The sequence below is a fragment of the Hyperolius riggenbachi genome, chromosome 6, assembly GCF_040937935.1.
Source record: "Hyperolius riggenbachi isolate aHypRig1 chromosome 6, aHypRig1.pri, whole genome shotgun sequence".
Classification (NCBI taxonomy): domain Eukaryota; kingdom Metazoa; phylum Chordata; class Amphibia; order Anura; family Hyperoliidae; genus Hyperolius; species Hyperolius riggenbachi.
The window spans coordinates 357,052,135-357,067,435 of NC_090651.1; the positions used below are offsets into that span (position 1 = coordinate 357,052,135).

At 44.7% G+C, this 15,301-nt stretch overlaps 1 protein-coding gene across 1 annotated transcript in view; it reads right to left on the bottom strand.

The window, feature by feature from the left end:
- Positions 1 to 15,301, bottom strand: part of LOC137522252 (uncharacterized) — a 93,558-nt gene that overhangs the window by 8,026 nt on the left and 70,231 nt on the right. Inside the window, exon 5 of the mRNA XM_068242282.1 lies at positions 1,284 to 1,493. Coding sequence (XP_068098383.1) covers positions 1,284 to 1,493 — 210 coding nt within the window. The remainder of the gene's footprint in view (positions 1 to 1,283; positions 1,494 to 15,301) is intronic.

Consider the following 15,301-nt stretch of genomic DNA (forward strand, 5'->3'; position numbering starts at 1 on the left):
GGTATATTTGGCTGCAGTAGTGTCTAAATCACACACCAGAAGCAAGCATGCAGGTAATCGTGTCAGATCTGACAATAATGTCAGAAACAACTGATCTGCTGCATGCTTGTTCATCGTCTATGGCTAAAAGTATTAGAGGCAGAGGATCAGCAGGATAAGCCAGGAAACTGGTATGGCTTAAAAGGAAATAAATATGGCAGCCTCCACATACCTCTCCCTGCAGTTGTCCTTTAACTCACCTAGGCCGCCGCCTCACTCTCGGTGCGCTCCATGCCACTCTTCATCTTCTGACACTTTCATCTAAACTGGAAGTCCTGCTGTACAGGCGGAAGTGTCAGAAGATGGAGAGCGACGCGGAGCGCATCAGAAGTGAGGCGCCGGGCTAGGTGGGTTAGCTGTTGCTTACATCCACACACACTCCGGGACGATTACTTTTTAGTGAAATCGAATAGACTAATTACATTGCACGATTGGACTAATCACATTGCACGATTGGACCAATCACTTTGCACAATCGGACCAATCATATTGCATGATTAAACCAATCAGATAGGACCAATTACATTGGACAATTAAACCAATCAGAGTGGACCAATCAAATTGCAAGTGTCTCAAGGAAATAACACACTATACTGAGCACAGGGCCAGTGCTTCCAGAGGGGAACACAAGGCAATTTCTCAGGGCCCTAGAGCAGGCTGATGCCCCCCCAGGTCTATCCCCAAGATAATAGTGTCCACTCCCTCAGGGTCCTGTATTGATGCAGTACTTACAGTGAAGCACACTCACCTCTCCAGCCGACACGCCCCCTTCCTATGTTCTGCCGTTTCCATCCCCGAACACTGGCGCCTGCCCTATGTGACCCGCCAGCATGTACATACTCACATAGCATGCTGCCGGGTCAGAGACAACAGCCTCCAGTGTTAGGGGATGGTGACAGAAGGACACAGGAGAGGTCTGGCTACTGGAAAGGTGAGTGCACTGCTGCCATTCTGCATCAATACAGGGCCCTGGATGACCACTATTAGCTTGGAGGGGATACCTTGGGATGGGGCAATAAGCTGGCTCAGGGCCCTGGGGGACAACACTATCTGGGGTGTGGGGAGCAAAGGGAACAACTATTGCTGCATTGGAAAGTGTAGAAACATTATGTAATGTGCCTTGATAATAGCAATGAGTCAGCACTCATTATTGGTGTTCCTGCTGTACACTCATTGCTATAGATTCCTCAGTATTAACCTACATAGTTGAGATGTGTAATAACCAATAATGATGTAGTACTTACCAGCTTCTTCCTTCTCCTCCACATCCACAAGAGGAGAAGCATCAGACAGCTGATTTCCTGGCGCTGGAGCCCTAGCTACTTCCTCCACCACATGACCAGAAACATCAGCTTCTTTCTGCTCCTCCACATCCACACAAGGTGGAGCATCCGACAACTGGTATCCTGGCGCTGGATCCCCAGCTACTACCTCCACCACATGACCAGAATCACCTGTGAACACAAAGATAAAAAAATGATTAGCCTAGAATCATGACTTTGTACATGCAGCAAAATGCAACCTTTATTATCATCATTATTATTATTTATTGTATTTATAAAGCGCCAACATATTACACAGTGCTGGACAATTTATCTATATCTATATATATCTATATATATATATATAAAATCGGATGTGTGTGTATGTATGTCCGATTTGAACAAAACTTGGTATACCGATCCCTTACTACCTGGGATGATAATTTCTGGGGGTCTTGCGTCCCCCCTGCACACCTGGGCGGAGCTATAAACAGCAAATCAGATTTCAACCATTCATGTAAATGGAAGAAATGTACAAGGCTGCTATTCTCACAGAAATCAAGCCAGAATCCCCACACTTAGTCATTTGGTGACCGAGGTTAAAAATTCAGAAAAGGTGGGTGGAGCATAAAAAAGCCAATCACATTTCAGCCATCCATTTTAAATTGGAAAATGTAAACAGCAGCCATTGTTACACTGTTAATCACAGGTTTTTCAAACTTGGTACATTAAGCCAATTAGATTTTCTTGGTGGATAAACTTCTTACTTTCACACATTTTTGATGCAAGGAAAGAAAAGTTCACAGACTTGGTCATTGAGTGACTGTGTGTCAAGGTTACAAAAAGTGGGCGGAGGCAAAACTAATTTCACTGGGAAAATATAAACTGCAACCCTTCTTACACTCTGAATGGCAGAGTTCTTAAACTTTGCACAGTTGGTCACTGGGTGACTGGAATTCATATTCAGGAAAATGGATGCAGCCTACAACAGCCAATCAAAATTCACCTGTTGATTTTCAACACGAATATTTAAATTGCTGCCTTTCATACACTGTTAATAGCAGATGCCTCAAATCTGGTACAGTCGGTCACTAGGTGACTGGGGTTCAAATTCAGAAAGGGGTGGAGCCACAAACAGCCAACCATATTTATTTAATTTCAATGGGAATATACAAATTGTTGATACCAAGGACCCCAAAGGTCATAAACTTGGTAATTGAGTGACTATAGGTCAAGGTTAGAAAAAGTGGGCGGTGCCAACAACAAAATTTTTGACATTGGAAAATATACACTGCAACCATTCTTAGGCTCCCTGCACACTGCATGCAATTCCGATTCCAATTTTTAATCGTTTTTTTACATCCAATTCCGATTTTTAATCGTTACTGCATGCTGAGTTTTTTCCTCCCCCTTTTTTTGTTGATTTTATTCAGGGAAAATCGGAATTGCAAATCGGAAACGTAATCAGAATCGGAAAACTGATTTTCAGTGTGCAGGGACCCTTACTCTGTTAATGGCAGGGTTCTCAAACTTGACACAGTTTGCCACTACTATCTATTGATTTTCAAGAGGAATATTTACATTTCTTCCATTCTTACACTGTTAATAGCAGAGGCCTCAAATCTGGTACAGTCAGTCACTGGGAGAATGGGGTTTAAATTCTGAAAAGAGGGCGGGCCACAAACAGCCAATCAGATTTGTTTAATTTCAATGGGAAAATGCAACTTATTAATACCAAGGACCCCACAGCTCATAAAATTGGTCATTGAGTGACTGTATGTCAAGGTTAGAAAGAGTGGGCGGAGCAAAAAACAACTAACTTTTTACATGGGAAAATATAAACTGCAGCCATTCTTACACTGTTAATGGCAGGGTTCTCAAACTTGACACAGCTGGTCACTGGGTGACTGGGATTCATATTCAGAAAAGGGGGTGGAGTCTTAATCAGCCAATCAAAGTTCACCTATTGATTTTCAAGAGTAATATTGAAACTGCTGCCATTCTTACACTGTTAATGGCAGAGGCCTCTAACCTGCTACAGTCAAAGGGACTGGGGTTAAGATTCACTGAAGGAACAGAGCCACAAACAGCCAATCAGATTTCTTTGCTGAATAAACTGCTTCCATTCTCACAATTTTGATGCCAGGAACCCGAAAGCTCACAAACTTGGTCATTGAATAACTGTGTGTCAAGATTACAAAAACTGGGTAGAGTCAAAACAGATTTCCCTAGGAAAATGTAAACTGCAGCCCTTCTTCACTGTTAATGGCAGGGTTCTCAAACTTTGTACAGTTGGTTACTTGGTGACTGGGATGAATATTCAGAAATATGGGTGGAGCCTAAAAAAGCCAATGAAAATTCACATGTTGAGGGGAATATTAAAATTGCTGCCATTCTTACACTGTTAATGGCACAAGCCTCAAACCTGGTACAGTTAGCCATTGGGTCACTGGGGTTCAAATTCAGAAAAGGGTGCGAAGCCAGAAACAGCCAATCAGATTTGTTTCATTTTACGGGGAAAATACAAATTATTGATGCAAAGGACCTCAAAGATCACAAACTTGGTCATTCAGTGCTTAATCATGCAGAGGTATAGCGTTTTATTGCATTTTTATTGCGTCTTTAATGTGGTTTTTTTTCTAAACCAAGTCTGATGATGTATTTCTGCTTCCTGTTGACTTCCTAGTGATGAGCCAGAGAGGACACCGAAAAGGTGTTTTTATACCGGTCACATTCCCAAAAAATTGCATAAAATGCATATCGAAAACGCAAACAAAACGCACAAAAATGCACTTGTGACTCATATGTGGGAAACACAAACACAGTAAAACGCAAGCAAAATACAAGTGTGAAACGCATCTGCGAACCGCAAATGAACTCAAAATGCACTTCATTATGACAAAAAATGCAGAAACACATATGTAGCAAAACGCAACCTTTCACGCAACGCCTAGTGCGTTCCCAGCCTGCATCTTCTGACACTTTCGCCTTTACAGCCGTAGTGTGCCCCTGCTAACTCTGGGATGATTTCATTTTTTGTGAAATAGATTGAACCAATCAGATTGGACAAATCACATTGCACAATTGGACCAATCAGACTGGACTAGTCACCTTAATGGTGGCCACTAATGATCCAATCTTTTTTGTCCACTCTTACCAAATCTATGTAGTAGCAGGTAAACTGAGTGTGAATATATTGAATGGATACTTTAGGCACTCCCTTACATTACATATAAGTGGTAAGATTGGATGAAAAAGATTGGATCATTCATCGCCACCATTAGATCAATTGGGCAACCTTTTTACGCAATGCTAGCATTTCTTCCTAGTGTGTTCCTACCCAGAGAGCAGCATAATGGGAGGCGGCGGCCTCATCAGAAGGGAGGCGGTAACCTAAGGGATTTAACCCTTGTTTACACTCCATGATAAGGTTCTTTTTGACCTCTACATTGCTTTCAATTCATGGTTCCACATTCCAGGCCAATTTTTTTTTATCTATTTGTTCACATATAACATATACCAAACTCACAGAAATACTTAGGATCTTTTATCTCTTTATAATTATACAAAAATGATCATAGCAGCAGTTGCTTGCGAATTTTCGCCAACATTTTTTCGCATCAAAAAAATAATTTTCGAGAATAGATTTTTCACAAAAATTAGCTTCTATTTTCACGTTTTCCATGAAAACGTGAAAACGATATTCTTACCACGAAAATTTGAAAAATGTATATTTTACCATGAAAAATGCCACAACGCAGCAAAACTATATTTTTACCGCAACAATTTTAACAGTGAAAACCTGAAAAAATCAATACTGATTGGTGAAACAGCACGAAAACCACAAAAAATAACTGAACACTTTGTCAATGGAATTTCACTCGATAATCAAATTATTTTTGCAAATTGTATGCGAAGAAAATATTGGCATTTTCGCTCATCACTGCACAGCATCACTGGGGCGGGGGAAGGTGGGATCCCTGGTTGGCCTTCTATAAATTTGGCATCATAAAAGTTTACATTAGATTTTTGATAAGTAGGGACTGGGAAATGAGAATCTGATCACAGCTTATCACTTCTTTGTAAATAGACCCCTAATGTATATAGTCCTTACCTGCAGCAGCAGCAGTAGCTCTAGACCGACGGGCTTTGCAGCAGCAAAGTCTGCCAAAAAAAGCTCTGACACGGCCCACAAATCTGCTAAATCTACAGAGCTTCAGATGATGCTAGCTCCGCATGCTGCTGCTGCCCTGCTGGTCTCTGTCTCCTGTAGTGACGGCGTCACTGTAGGAGACAGAGACCAGCAGGGCAGCAGCAGGGCCGGCCTTAGGTTTCACAGCGCCCTGAGCGTAACCAGATTTTGGTGCCCCCCCCCATTCATCCTGCACGCACGCGCGCACAGTTCGAATCCCGGCCAGGGCACTATCTGCAAGGCGTTTGTATGTTCTCCCAGTGTCTATGTGGGTTTCCTCCGGGCACTCCGGTTTCCTCCCACATCCCAAAAACATACAGATACGTTAATTGGCTTCCCCCTAAAAAATTGTCCCTAGACTATGATACATGCTCTACACAATACATACATACACATATGACTATGCTAGGGACTAGATTGTGAGCCCCTCTGAGGGACAGTTAGTGACAAGACAATATATACTCTGTACAGCGCTGTGTAATATGTCGGCGCTATAAATACTTAAATAGTGTATATATAATATATACACTAAGGGGGATCTGCCTAATATATATATACACTAAAGGGGGGATCTGCCTACATATACAAGACTAGTAGCCTATATACACTAAGGGGGGGGGGTCTGCCTATTATAGTCAGATCCCCCCCTTAGTGTATATAGGCTACTAGTCTTGTAGGCAAGTCCCCTCCTTTAGTGTATATATATTAAGCAGATCCTTAGTGTGTGTATATATATAATATATACACTAAGGGGGATCTGCCTATATATACACTAAAGGGGGGATCTGCCTACATATACAAGACTAGTAGAGCCTATATACACTAAGGGGATGGATCTGCCTATTATAGGTGTATATAGGCTACTAGTGTAGGCAGATCCCCCTTTAGTGTGTATGTATATAGGCAGACCCCCACTTAGTGTGTATATATATGACCCCCACTTATTGTGTATATATATGATCAGTATGCAGTATGATCAAAGTAAATTTAACACAACAGACAGCACAAATATATATATATATATATATATATATATATATATATATATATATATATATATATATATATATATATATATATATATCCTGGGGAGCGGAGCCTTACTTTTACTGGTGTGGGGTCCAGTCAGTTCGGGAGATGGCCAGCCCGGGTTTCGAGGGACAGTCACACCCAGTCACCCACTGTCACACAGCCAGGTCAGGGCAGGGTGGCTGACACTGTGCCACTGGCTGGCACACCGCGCGCTTCCATCCTCCTCCTATCACGGGTCCAGCAGCGCGGGGGGAGACTCTCACTACCTCCAAGAGTTTGCCGCAGTTGTTGCTGGTCTTCGCCCCCATCACCCCCAGCGGCACCAGGGGGCGGAGCCAGAGGGAGACAGTCGGGTGGCACAACCAAGCCGGAGCCCGCAGCCGCAAGTGAGCAAATAAATAAACAATATGCAGCCGGGCGGCATGAGAGCGGAGCGGCGCCCCCCCTGGAAGCCAGCGGCCGGCGCCCTGAGCGATCGCACAGGCCAAAGGCCGGCCCTGGGCAGCAGTGGCATGCGGAGCGGAGCTAGCATCATCTGAAGCTCTGCAGCTATTCTACGCTCGCTGCTGGCTGCACTTATGGAGGAGGGGGGTGTGCGCGGAAGGGGGGGCCCCTAGGTGAGGGAGGGGGGGGGAGGCTTCCCCCCCTCCCCGCCGCTCTGTGCCCAATTTCCCCCCTTCCAAGCTGTGCCCCCCTCCCTCTTAGCTCTGGGGCCCCCAGGAGGCGGGGCAGTCGGGGCCCACCGATGGGACCATCGGTGGTTTGGTGGCTCAGTCCGAGCCTGGCTACTGTTATAAAGGTAAATATGAAACCTTACATGCCGCATGTCAGTGGTGGTGACAATGGCTAATAAGCATAATTACATACCCAGCTTTTCAGTCTGACTGGGTATCATCAGTCCCAAGAGTTTTTTCAGATGGGGCCACTACAGATACCAAACGGAGTGAGTCCTTTTTTGGACTCGGCGCGCTACTGCGACATCAGCACTGTTCTGTGTGCCGGGTTTTTCAAACCCGGCACACAGTAGTCAAATATCAGACCACAGTAGTCAAATATCAGACCAATTTTCCTGCGAGTCATCCAATGTTGTATACATGATACGCTGCATGAAATGCCCCTCAAGAGGAATCTATATAGGAGAAACAGGACAAAAACTGCGCACAAGAATGAACCATCACCGTTTTAAAATCAATGAAGGTAAAATGGACACACCAGTGGGCCAACACTTCTGTGAACCAGGACACAGCATGCAAGATCTCAAAGTACTTATTCTTAAGGGTAACTTCAAAAATGAACAAGCAAGAAAGATTTCTGAGTACAAATTTATGAAAATGTTCAAGACATTAACAGAAGGTTTAAATTGTGGAATGGGATTCATGACTCCTTATGTAACATGATTGACTTGGCTTCACTATCTTCAGAAACCTGCTAGATTTCATGTTTGCTTGCATAGGCTCACTGGCTCCAGCCTGCTGATCACCTGATATCTAACTGCTAAACAGCAACCAACTGTCATCTTCATGTTTGCCATTTCCCTGCATCAGTGTTTTACTACAGCTAATATCTGGAAATACGCCTGAAGACGGGGACTAGATCCCAGAAAGCTTGCATTATTCAACTTTATCAGTTAGCCATTAAAAGGTATTACTTTTACAAGACTTTGTTTTTTTCAACCTTCCTATATAACATAAAATCTGATGGAAAGTGCCCGGAAGGTCCCATCTGCTTCCATCAGGCCCATCTGGTGATGTCATAATAGCAGCCCACGCCCCTCTGGTGATGTCCTAATAGCAGCCCACGCCCCTCTGGTGATGTCATAATAGCAGCCCACGCCCCTCTGGTGATGTCATAATAGCAGCCTGTGCATGTAAGCAGGCGCTGAGCTTCCCTGATATCACCAGAGGTATACAGGCTGCTATTATGACATCACTTTCCTGACATCACAAGAGGGGCCTGGTGGAAGCAGATGGGACCTTCCGGCACTTTCAATACTGGCCACATTCCAAAAAATTGCATAAAATGCATATCAAAACGCAAACAAAATGCACAAAAATGCACTTGTGACTCATATGTGGGAAACACAAATGCAGTAAAACGCAAGCAAAATACAAGTGTGAAACGCATCTGCGAAACGCAAATGAACTCAAAATGCACTTCATTATGACAAAAAATGCAGAAACACATATGTAGCAAAACGCAACCTTTCACGCAACGCCTAGTGCGTTCCCAGCCTGCATCTTCTGACACTTTCGCCTTTACAGCCGTAGTGTGCCCCTGCTAACTCTGGGATGATTTCATTTTTTGTGAAATAGATTGAACCAATCAGATTGGACAAATCACATTGCACAATTGGACCAATCAGACTGGACTAGTCACCTTAATGGTGGCCACTAATGATCCAATCTTTTTTGTCCACTCTTACCAAATCTATGTAGTAGCAGGTAAACTGAGTGTGAATATATTGAATGGATACTTTAGGCACTCCCTTACATTACATATAAGTGGTAAGATTGGATGAAAAAGATTGGATCATTCATCGCCACCATTAGATCAATTGGGCAACCTTTTTACGCAATGCTAGCGTTTCTTCCTAGTGTGTTCCTACCCAGAGAGCAGCATAATGGGAGGCGGCGGCCTCATCAGAAGGGAGGCGGTAACCTAAGTGATTTAACCCTTGTTTACACTCCATGATAAGGTTCTTTTTGACCTCTACATTGCTTTCAATTCATGGTTCCACATTCCAGGCCAATTTTTTTTTTTATCCATTTGTTCACATATAACATATACCAAACTCACAGAAATACTTAGGATCTTTTATCTCTTTATAATTATACAAAAATGATCATAGCAGCAGTTGCTTGCGAATTTTCGCCAACATTTTTTCGCATCAAAAAAATAATTTTCGAGAATAGATTTTTCACAAAAATTAGCTTCTATTTTCACGTTTTCCATGAAAACGTGAAAACGATATTCTTACCACGAAAATTTGAAAAATGTATATTTTACCATGAAAAATGCAACAACGCAGCAAAACTATATTTTTACCGCAACAATTTTAACAGTGAAAACACGAAAAAATCAATACTGATTGGTGAAACAGCAAGAAAACCACAAAAAATAACTGAACACATTGTCAATGGAATTTTCACTCGATAATCAAATTATTTTTGCAAATTGTATGCGAAGAAAATATTGGCATTTTCGCTCATCACTGCACAGCATCACTGGGGCGGGGGAAGGTGGGATCCCTGGTTGGCCTTCTATAAATTTGGCATCATAAAAGTTTACATTAGATTTTTGATAAGTAGGGACTGGGAAATGAGAATCTGATCACAGCTTATCACTTTTTTGTAAATAGACCCCTAATGTACATAGTCCTTACCTGCAGCAGTAGCTCTAGACCGACGGGCTTTGCAGCAGCAAAGTCTGCCAAAAAAAGCTCTGACACGGCCCACAAATCTGCTAAATCTGCCTCCCTTCCTAGCTCTTGGCTGGGGGTCAGCAGAGACATCATCAGTGGGCTGGAGCTCTGGTTCGGCATCCTGTCCTTCCACTGGATCCACAGGAAGGGCAGGCTCATCTTGAATGTTAGCAAGATTTGCACTTTCCTCTTCCTGGATCTCCTCCAAAGGTTCAGCTTCCTCAAGGATGGTAGAGAGAGGTTTCAGCTGAACCTTTTCATACCTGGCCCACAGCTGTAGAGCCAAGGGTGTGCGCCTCATTAAGAGGGCCATTGGTACCTGATTGGTGGTAATCTCAAGTACCAGATCCTCCTCCATACTTGGATGAGGGTTGTTCTGAAAAGAACAGTTGGGGTGTGTTCTGAAAAGAACAGTTGGGGTGTGTTCTGAAAAGAACAGTTGGGGGGTTGTGTTGTGAACACTTCACTAGCAAGTAGTAAAGCACGCTCAAGCAACGCAAGGAAAATCGCCTTCACTGTACAGTGAAAACAAAGCAAGTGACAGCTGGTCTGAGTGACCAGGTATATATACAGCAGGTCAGCATTGTGACATCATCACTCAGCCTTCCTGGGCAGCTTCTGATTGGCCAGCAGCAGTGCCCTGTAAGCATTGTGACATCATCAGCTTCCGGTATGTTCTGGTGGTCTCACCTGCTGGCTGTTTTCAGGCTTTCGTATTCTATATAATGATAGTAAAGATAAACCAACCCACGGAATGTTATTTATTACAGGAAACCACATTAACAATGAGAACACTGTATTTATTTTTAAATTGATATTGTAAAGATGATTGTTAGTAATAAATACATGTCTGTATTTAGTGACAGCTCTGACTCCATGTAAAATGTGTAATGATCAGAGGTGTAACAGCTGCTGTGTCCTCCCTCAGTGGCACACGGGCGGCAGTTGATGCTGGTGCCACATCTCTAACCGCTCTGAATATTTTACAACTGTAAGAGGGGAGGGGTAACGTAACCTCAGCAGCAGTTGACCTGTGTGTCTCGCCTACTGCAAATACTGCTCAGCCAATGGGAAATGTTCAAAGAAGGATTTAGGGCCCTACTCCACTGTGTGCTGCCATGCGTCTTGCAAGACGAATCCCTCTAGTTGTGCCATGCATGGCTATAGGGAATTTTATGCGGGATGCAGAAAAATGACACATGCCGACCAATTTTTTTCCCTGCATGCAAATCAGGCAGCAGCCTATTGATTTCAATAGCCTGCGTTTCCCCATCCTAATTCACATACAGGGAAACACAGTGAATTCAACTAAATAGAAAAAGGCCCAGAGGCCTCGCTCACATTGGGTGCGTTCAGTATTTAAGCGCATGACAAAGAGGCATATATTGTTGCGCGTTTCATAAGGCATTTTTAGTAGGCTGCACTTCTAAGCGGAACCCACGCGTTTTACAGGCACCTAAACACTCTTGAGCGCATTTTTGTTCAGCACGTTTTGCTTATTTGATGTAGCAGTTAATAAAGATTTGTTTTCATTTGAAAATGTTTTTGTTTTTAATCAGGGGTAAAAAAACGCATCTCCAAAGCGCATTGCTATTCTTGTCTATGGGCAAAAAAAGCACACCCATTCCCAATAACCAAGCGCATAGATGTGAACGTGGTACATTAGAATTAATGGAAAAAGCTTGTCCCTAGCAAAGCACACAGTGCAATGCGCTGGGAAAAGAGTACAGCAACGTCCCTAGTGTGAGCCAGGCCTAAGGCTTGGTGCACCTTATACACATAACAACTGATACACAAACTTTCTAGAAGTAACACAGCCGTGGCAGGTTTTATTTCCCTGTTGCAGCCACTTTCACAGCCTGGTCACTACAGTGAATGATGCTGTGCAGATAATTGACATAAAGCCACACCTGCACGCAAGTTTCACAACCAGAAACTCTAATCTCATGTAGATAGAGCTGTCCCATTGGAATACACTGAAGGACGTTTATTCATGGGGTTTCCACCAGACGAGAAATTGTGTACAAAAACAGACACAAAGAAGAATTATATGCACATAGCTATGAACCCATCTAAATATACAGCATTCTGCTACTTCTCACTACGTCAGCACTATAGGCTATTATAGCATGATAGGTTATTAACAGAATTTTAGGTTAGCTACTGTCAGGGTCAGACTGGGACACCAAGGGCCCACCAAGGAAGTTTCAGCCTGGGGCCCGCCCCCCTCTCCTCCCCCCCCCTTCCCATTTTGGGCTCACATACACATGTACTCTAGAAATTTTGCACGACTGTATGGTAGGGAATAGATTTTGAGCAATTCTGAGGACAGTCTCCAATAGGGATATGTCTAAATGCGGCGCGCGCAGCGCGACGCAGCAAAACTAAATGGGTGTCACCATGCACTGGAACATCGGCATGGTCATGATGAGTCATGGGCAGACTTAAAAAAAAATACAAAGCACAAAATAAGTAGCGGTGTTATTCACAGAGATTAGGTCTGACCAGATACATTTTAGATAAAATATTCAAGTAGTTACATGCCTCATGATAGTTCATAAAGTAGTCAAATGGCAGCAAATACCCCCACAAAATGCAAACAGGTTGGCTGCAGATACCCCGACAAAATGCAAACAGGTTGGCTGCAGATACCCCCACAAAATGCAAACAGGTTGGCTGCAGATACCCCCACAAAATGCAAACAGGTTGGCTGCAGATACCCCCACAAAATGCAAACAGGTTGGCTGCAGATACCCCCACAAAATGCAAACAGGTTGGCTGCAGATACCCCCACAAAATTCAATCAGGTTGGCTGCAGATACCCCCATACAATGCAATTCCGGTTGGTGGCAGATACCCCCACAAAATGCAAGTCCCCCTCAGCTTGGAAGGGGTGTCAGCGGGCACAGATCAGCGGGGAAGCCTCCCCCCTCCCTCACCTAGGGGCCCCCCCTTCCGCGCACCCCCCTCCTCCAGAAGTGCAGCCAGCAGCGAGCTGAGAATAGCTACAGAGCTTCAGATGATGCTAGCTCCGCATGCTGCTGCTGCCCTGCTGGTCTCCGTCTCCTGTAGTGACGGCGTCACTGTAGGAGACAGAGACCAGCAGGGCAGCAGTGGCATGCGGAGCGGAGCTAGCATCATCTGAAGCTCTGCAGCTATTCTCCGCTCGCTGCTGGCTGCACTTCTGGAGGAGGGGGGTGTGCGCGGAAGGGGGGGGGGGCCCTAGGTGAGGGAGGGGGGGGAGGCTTCCCTCCCTCCCCGCCGCTCTGTGCCCAATTTCCCCCCTTCCAAGCTGTGCCCTCCTCCCTCTTAGCTCTGGGGCCCCCAGGAGGCGGGGCAGTCGGGGCCCACCGATGGGACCATCGGTGGTTTGGTGGCTCAGTCCGAGCCTGGCTACTGTTATAAAGGTAAATATGAAACCTTACATGCCGCATGTCAGTGGTGGTGACAATGGCTAATAAGCATAATTACATACCCAGCTTTTCAGTCTGACTGGGTATCATCAGTCCCAAGAGTTTTTTCAGATGGGGCCACTACAGATACCAAACGGAGTGAGTCCTTTTTTGGACTCGGCGCGCTACTGCGACATCAGCACTGTTCTGTGTGCCGGGTTTTTCAAACCCGGCACACAGTAGTCAAATATCAGACCACAGTAGTCAAATATCAGACCAATTTTCCTGCGAGTCATCCAATGTTGTATACATGATACGCTGCATGAAATGCCCCTCAAGAGGAATCTATATAGGAGAAACAGGACAAAAACTGCGCACAAGAATGAACCATCACCGTTTTAAAATCAATGAAGGTAAAATGGACACACCAGTGGGCCAACACTTCTGTGAACCAGGACACAGCATGCAAGATCTCAAAGTACCTATTCTTAAGGGTAACTTCAAAAATGAACAAGCAAGAAAGATTTCTGAGTACAAATTTATGAAAATGTTCAAGACATTAACAGAAGGTTTAAATTGTGGAATGGGATTCATGACTCCTTATGTAACATGATTGACTTGGCTTCACTATCTTCAGAAACCTGCTAGATTTCATGTTTGCTTGCATAAGCTCACTGGCCCCAGCCTGCTGATCACCTGATATCTAACTGCTAAACAGTGGTGCTCACCGCCAGGTCGTGATCACGCTTACGCGTGGATTCACGACCATTTTGACGCATTCCGCCTCGGACACGAAAATCCGTGAATAGATTTTCAACCACGAAAATCTACTTCGGCTTCGCGTGAATGCGGACAGAAATCCGCATTCACGCTCGTGAAACCCGGGGCTGAAGTCGTGGTTTGCGGAAATGCGTCAAACTATGCGGAAGTGACACAATCAATCAGAGTGCCCCAGCCAGGCCCTAGCAACCAATCACAGGAGGGGAGCTATGCCCTCCCCTCCTGAATATAAAGCGGCGGCCATGATGGAAAAGCTCTGTCCTTGCTACTAGACTGTGGTGCTGAGAGGATTATCTCCAGGCCATTGTTGTTTGAGCAAGTGCATTTATTGTGTTAAAAACAAAGCGTTTTTTTTGCTAACACTGCTCTTATACTGTACACAGTTAGCTAGTCAGTGAGTGATTGCTGTAGTTAGTTGTAGTCAGTGTAGTGTAGTGGGAGTGTGGGAGTCTAGTGATTATTTAACTGTGTGTAGTGCTGTGCAGGCAGGTTCAGTGCTGCAGTGTAGTGGGAGTGGGGATTATCTGTGTGTAGAGTGCAGGCAGGCAGGTTAGTGCAGCTGCAGTGTTCACTTGTATATTCCAGTGACAGTTATACACTTGTACTATTTGCAGGCAGCCAGTCACACCGCCGGCGCCGCCACTCTCTGCCAGCGCTGTTCATTCATTCTGTCAGTGACCTTGTGCCGTGCCCAGTGCCCACTGCTCGCTCACTCGCTGGCATATGAGCATCTCATTACACAGTGTGACATCCTTGTGTGCCCACTGCATCCTTCAGTGACGTAGTTGTATATCCAGTGCCCACTGCTGTGCCCGCTGCATCCTTCAGTGACCTTGTACTGTGGCCACTGCATCCTTCAGTGACCTAGTTGTATATCCAGTGCCCACTGCTGTGCCCACTGCATCCTTCAGTGACCTTGTACTGTGGCCACTGCATCCTTCAGTGACCTAGTTGTATATCCAGTGCCCACTGCATCCTTCAGTGACCTTGTACTGTGGCCACTGCATCCTTCAGTGACCTAGTTGTATATCCAGTGCCCACTGCTGTGCCCACTGCATCCTTCAGTGACCTTGTACTGTGGCCACTGCATCCTTCAGTGACCTTGTACTGTGCCCACTGCATCCTTCAGTGACCTTGTACTGTGCCCACTGCATCCTTCAGTGACCTAGTTGTATATCCAGTG